This window comes from Austrofundulus limnaeus, unplaced genomic scaffold, assembly GCF_001266775.1.
Source record: "Austrofundulus limnaeus strain Quisiro unplaced genomic scaffold, Austrofundulus_limnaeus-1.0 Scaffold39, whole genome shotgun sequence".
Taxonomy (NCBI): Eukaryota; Metazoa; Chordata; class Actinopteri; order Cyprinodontiformes; family Rivulidae; genus Austrofundulus; species Austrofundulus limnaeus.
In genome coordinates, this window is record NW_013952441.1 from 257,551 (window position 1) to 264,519 (window position 6,969).

Sequence of the window (6,969 nt, forward strand, 5' to 3'; positions counted from 1 at the left end):
ATATATATATATATAACATTCTTTTGTACTTCTGTTATGTTCATTTGCACTACAGCAAAACTGCTGGGTTTGACTATGATTACAGTTTTCAGAAAAAATTGCTCTAAAATTACATTAACTTTGCTTTTTATGATGAATTTCTACCGTGRTATATACCGTTACCGTGAAGGGATCCACTTTATACAGTGTATGAATTTGAGGTCATACTGCCCAGCCCTATAATAAAAAGAAATGAAAGAAAGAATGAAAGAAAGTTTTTTATGGCAACAGCCAAAAGCGTCAACATTGTGATTATCTTCAGAATTGCTGTCTGTGAGGWTATTTTCTGAAGAATATAATCAATGATTGCTCAAGGGATAAAGCCAACATTTTTAGGCTCATTTAAAAAGTGTCAAGCAATTTTCAAGATAGGGTTGTCAAAAAAGAAAACTCAACAGCTGCCACACCTGTTCCTTCCTTCCTGAAGAAGAGCCCAAGGCTCTCAAGTTCTTTGCGACATAATTGTGAAACTAAACCCTCCCATGCCCCGCCAACCCTAGAACATAAATGAATCGGTCTGGGGAGGAAGACGTAAGAAATAAGGTTTCGCCTGTAGGAAAGATTTTAGAAGTGCAACATGTAATTTCGCAAGAGAGGAAGATGTGTATTTGTTGCTAAAATCTAGCAGTAGTTATGGCACAGGACTTCACTTCCTTCTATATATTTWTTAAAGAAAAAGGGGCTTTTTAACAGATGGAATCCTTTCAGCCTCACGTTTCAAATGTTACCTGTCAGGCCTGGTCTCTGTTTTCTCCATTAAAAAAGTCCCTTGTAGTATTAGTAGGTAAAGAGTAGACAAAACAGGAAAACATTTTACCTGGGCCAAAAGTACACATTTGGAAAGCACTCACCGGGTGAGTACAAATTGTTACACACATTTTTTTCGCCACAGCATAGAAGCTTAAAAAGCCAAATTAACTTCTTTTTTTTTTTTGGTTATTTCAACAGTTATGTTGAAACCACATCATTGAACATTTGCTCCTGAAAAAAATACACAAAAACCTCCCAAAATACTCCCACTGGTCCATCAATCAAATATGACATCTTGTGGCAGGAATTGTCCACTGCACTCAGGCGTGCACTCTCATCCAAATAAAAATGACAATTTCTATGTCAGTTTGGCAAAACTAACATTAAAGTTTGCCACTTTCCAACCAGTTAAGTACTTAAAGGGATGTTCTGGTCATTTTTGTGGATATCATGTTGCTGTTGATGCTGAATGTATCAGTCGTCGTGATCCTCATGTCTCGTCAGTCAAAAGTTTACACAACTCCCAGTGGACCGATGCATTCAGCAGCACCAGGACACAGACATTTACAGGGTCTATCTATGGTCAGTACACACACATTTGCATAGAAACACGGACGTTGTTCGGTTGAGAGAACAGATACAAACTAAGCAAACAGTATTATGCAAAAGTGTAGAGGTTTATTATTAACGACTGTGGCGTAATTTCACATCAGTATGATGTTTTAGAGAAAGAGTTTATCTAAAAGACAAAAAACAAATAAAAACTATATTAAACACTCTAGCCATTAGCCTAGCCTGGGCAAAGGCTTATCTTACCAGGGTTCATGCAGGTTTCAGTAAGTTAAATTTAAGACCTTTTAAGACCATTAGTAATGACATTTAAGACCAAATCGACGCATTAACAGAAACATTCAAATGGTCCCAGAAATTTTATAATAGAAACCTTTTATTGTTATCAATTTAGTTATTAAAGAATATTTCATTTTAATAGAAGAACACTAAATTATTTGAATGAAACGGTCATATCTGACTGCTGTGAACCATTTTCAACTGAGTGAAAAAAAATCACTGATATCAAGTCAAGTCTCACTGAAAATACACTTTCCCATGTTTAAACAACGAGCAATGGACATGACTGAACTGTTTTTTTGAGCAGGTAAATAAGCCGCTGTACGTATGCGGGGGGTTGTAGCGGCAAAGAGGACAAAAACATGGAAGTAAACTGTGTCATTTTTGCCTGCAGTTTTCATGGGATTTGTAGTTTAATCATGACCAGTAGCAAACAGCATTTCATGAAGACAGATCGTGTCAACTTCTGATTACGACTCTTAACTTTCTTTATTTATGCAGCCAACGGTTCTCAGGGATGATCAAAATGAGAAAAAATTAAGACTTGACAAAATTAAATTTAAGACCTTGGATGAAAATCTGGGTGTTTTTAAGACTTTTTTAGGCCTAAAATTTTGATTTTCAAATTTTTGACTTTTTAAGACCCGGCATGAACCCTTTCTTTCCATTCATATATATTTGACAAAACATCACTCAAAAATGACCAGACAGGTTACCATTAAAGGTAACCTGAAAATCTTCCAACTTTTTAAGCTCCCCCGTGCGGTATGGGAGGGTGAGTAAAACCTTTACATTCAGGCCCCTTTTTCAAAACAAAGCGACTGTTTAGCGAGGTCATTTATCACCCAGCTGTTCATTCACTGAGCAGTTTCGCGCTCTCACTCGATTAATTGTGATTTTCATGGTTTGATCTGCCAGTTTCTGTCCTCCCCTTGGACGCTGARGTAAACTGATATGCCTAGAGAKAGGTGACTGGACCCAGCTGGAGSGGCTGAAGAAAGCAAAAACCCGGGACCTCAAATACAATGCATCAAAGGGCATCATGTGATTTGACCTGAAGACTTTTCTAYACTCACAATACATGTAGACAAACATGATTATGAAACAACAACTTTAGGTCAGATTATAACTATATTTAGCACAAAAAGTAAGGAGATTTTTGTTTGGTAGATTATTTCTTTGTTGTAAAAACGCTTCTCTATTAAAAAAATGCCACATTTGTAAGGAACATGCATTTGTGGGATGAGCAGCAGTAGAGCTAATGTAAGTTGCACACGTAAAAAAAAAAAATATATATATATATATATACTGTATATATATTAGGGTTGGACATAATCGTATTGGGTGCAATTAATCGTCAGAAAAACATTAATCGATTGTTTTTTAGCACTTGACAATTAATACGATTAATGTCACCAGGCAGATTAACTAGATATTTACCCAGTCAGTCCACTCGGTGCTCCTCTCCGCTTTAAATATAACGAACATAAAAAAATAAATTCTGAAATTTATTTATCTAGCAACACAATTTAAAATTTGATGTATAGCCCGAATGCATAGCCTGTCTGTAATTTTGACAGTTTGGAACAGATTTTTATGAAGAGCAAATCTTTCCAACTAAATTAGTCATGTGACCAGGACATAAGGGTGTCCAGGGACTCCTGGGGATTAATCGTCAAATTAATCGTTATCGGCTAAATACCACAATTAATCGTGATTAATTTTTTTGTCAATATCGCCCAACCATGTAAAAAATATTGATACACCGAAATATAGCGATATTTCATTTCCCGATACTGTTTTGATATTCTAAAGCCCTGTATCGATTTTTTTATTAAGGTTTAAAATGTCAACTTTCCTGCCAGCCGTTCATTTTTATGTTGTAGTTCAGCCTCTGACCACTAGTTTGCAGCAGTGAGCCAGCCATTTGGCTCCTCTACCTCTTGAGCGCCAGAGAGTAAGAGAGCATTAGCATTGTAAGTAAACATTAGCTTCATGCTCCGATAGCTGAATGGTTTTTCGTTTTTTGTTTATTTTTTCCAGTAAGAGGTTTTTATTTAATATAATTTTTGGACCAAAAATATCGCAATATATCGCCTTGTTTACAGTATTGAAATATATCGGGATATATCGTATCGTGACCCCTCTGTCATGATATGTATCGTATCGCCAAATTCTAGCCAAATTCTATATATATATATATTATATATACGTACGTACGTATGTATGTATATTCTCTCCCATTGCCAAACAGTTTATTTTGCTGTTGTTATTGTCACTTGTTTTGAGCTTGCTGCCAATCGGGTGACCGCTATAAGAAGCATTGTTACAACAAATAATCTATCAAACACAAATTTCCTTACTTTTCWGCCAAGTTTAGAAAGATGGCAAGTTTTAAGGCACTAAATAACAAAGGAGTGTATAAAAATCCTAATTTTTGTTTATTATTAGATCATTTTTTGAACAAAACAAAAAAAATATGAATATAGGGGTCTATCACTAATAGAATTTTAYTGTTGCTCATGTGTTCATTTTAGCTGTTCTGAGGAGTAATTTGCCCACTTTTTTATGAATGCAAAAACTGAGGTGAATGCAATGCATAATCCATCCTGATTGTTACTTGGATGCATTGCATTTTAATGAAATTAAGTAGTTATTGAAGTATTTTTAGATTACTGTGCTTTTTGGATGAAGTTAAACCCTAAATCGTCATTTGACTGCTACACAAAAAAACAAAACTCAAACTCAAAGGGAACTGTGTGCTTTGACATCATCAGCTGCAATGCACAGGACCGAGACTGAACTGGATGGAGCCTAGAGTGGAGTGGAGTGGAGTGGAGTGGGGGGTGCCAAGCACATGTATGCTCCATCAACCACACAAGTACTGCAGTAGTACTTAGCATCATGAATACAAAACATGCTTTTGCTGCTTCGGTTCTTGTTTTAACCCAAATAGACGTGAACTTTAGAGGTTTTATGAACACGGTGACGTCTCAGCGTCCAAAAAAAAAGGGACTAAAACCCCACTTTTTTTGGCTGCCATTGCAACAAGAGCCAGTAAACTTAAAAAAAAGCCACTCACCATTTCAGCACACGGTCGGCGAAAAAAGCCTTTTGAGAAAACGTTTTTGACCAAGCTCGGTTTGTCTTTCGTGGGAAATGGCGTTAAGGCGGACAGTTCTCGGTTTGCATTAGCGAAAGCCAAAAAAGCCCCAACATTGATAGTTTGTTTCCTTTTTTTTTATCTTCTTTTGGGGGAATTTRAGGAGAAGGATTTGGCTGGTGTGTGTGGATACAGGCGAAAGGCGCATGCGCAGACCGACCGCATCCGTCCACAKATGCTCTCAGCAGAGCAAAACCAGAAAGACTGAAAAAAACTAATACTTTTGATAAATTTTGAAATAAGAAAGATAAGAGTCTGTTTCCGGTTTATGGTTTTACCCCTGCTGTTAAGACAGAAGTCAAAATGTTTCGGCTGATTTGTATCTCATTTTATGCTGGGCTGCCCCAATCTTTTTTTTAATCTTTCATCTTTACAAATTTAAGAACTAAATGCCCATATTTGATACTTCCGGTTTAGTTGTGGCAGATATGGTTAAAAATAATAAAAAATATACAGCTTTATCAGTGGCGTTAAATWGTTTGAAGTGTCTTACACAGTTTTAATATTTATTTTAATGCGATATATTTCATTTTATTTTATTTTGGGAGGAAAATTTGYACATTTAATCTGTTTTTCTACAAACTACACCTGAATAAAAAAAATTAGTGATTGATATTAAATCATCAACTTCAGCCAGCAACAACTGCAGCTTGCGAAATCTACTTAAAAGAGCATTTTAAGGTGGGCGACAATGTTTGTGCTTGCGTCTTTTAAAATTTCTCCTGCACAATAATAGTTAATCCGATTCAAGATGGCCGCCACAGCTAATTGACTTTAAAAAATAAGGTGCGCAACTCTTTTTGACATAAAAGTTGGTGAAACAACTTAATGGTTATTTTATATCTGCCATTATGGGAAGGCCTGACACAATTAAACAAATAGCAGAAACCTTCATTGTGGGATGTGGAATTATAGGAGCAGGACCAGTAAACCCAGCAGCTCATTACCAACTGAAAGGATGACGAGCTGTCAGGTAGCAAGGCGCGAGGACGCACGTCAGCTTCCTTTAATGTTCTCAGYAAGGTGTAAGTGAAACTGGGGTGGGTGAGGGTTTATATATATGTGTGTGTATAAAGAGAAGGGGCAGAGCCCTTAATCTTCCCCGTTGGAGGGATGTTGTCCTGAGAGCATGACGCGCTCACTCGGAGCTCCTCTGGGCGTCGCGCTGCACGCATCGCTGCTGCTGGCGCTGCTGGCTCATCATGGCGCTCAGAGACCCGGAGACGAGGGGGGTTTGAGGTCCCCGCACAGCCTCTCCGGCCCCGAGCGACCGGCCGGGTACCACCAGCACCTGCCGTTCTACATGATGCACCTTTACAGGAACTTCAAGGCGAACCTCTCCAGGCCTTTGGATGATCTGGAGCGAGACGCGTCGAAGCGCGCGGACACGGTGAAGAGTTTGATGGCGAAAAGTAAGACTCGTGTGATTTCTTTGCAAAAATAACAAATATTGGCTGTTTATTGTTAACAAGCAGGTGACACGTGCGTTAGACTTCATGTTCACCCTCTGATGGACTTTTTAAATTTTTTAATGTTTTTATTTTTGCCCTGTCATTGTTTGCTGGACGACCTGCAGAGGCTTCAATCCACATCCCTCTCAGTGCGTGAATGCAAGGATCTAAATCTGAAAGCAAACCTCTTTTTTTYCCCCCTTCTCCTTCCAAAATAGGCTATGTTTATTAGGTGCCTCGCCAGACACCCCCCACCTCCCCATTCAAATCTCTTGTTAGGTCAAATCAACAACTTCCCTTTAGTTCTTTTTCACACTTGGCCTGATTAGATTAGAGGTCGGGATTTAAATGGTGGCACAAGTAGCCGACAAGCATCCCTGCAGCTGTGGGATCCAATTTCACATCCCTGCTACAAGGTGTCCCCATGCAGTTCCAGCTATTTGCTTATTATTTTTGATGTGCAGAAGGCTGCAGGGGGGAATGGGTTCAGTGATTGGTTTTAGTGTGATTTGAGTGGATTATTAGTTAGGATGAATTGGAGTTTTGATCAAGACTCAAATTCAATAGGACAGTGGTACAAAGATTAAACTTAAGGGTTCAGTCCTAACACACTTGATTATTGAATGTGACATTAACAAAATGAGATTCAATTAGTTTTAATTCTTGCAGTTTTATATATACATACTGTACATACACACACACACACACACACACACA

General features: G+C 38.0%; 1 protein-coding gene across 1 annotated transcript in view; it reads left to right on the forward strand.

The window, feature by feature from the left end:
- Positions 1 to 5,673: 5,673 nt before the first annotated feature.
- Positions 5,674 to 6,969, forward strand: part of ndr2 (nodal-related 2) — a gene marked incomplete at its 5' end in the record, with an annotated part of 6,962 nt that continues 5,666 nt past the window's right edge. Inside the window, 1 exon segment of the mRNA XM_014006976.1 lies at positions 5,674 to 6,213. Within this exon segment, the coding sequence (XP_013862430.1) occupies positions 5,931 to 6,213 (283 nt within the window).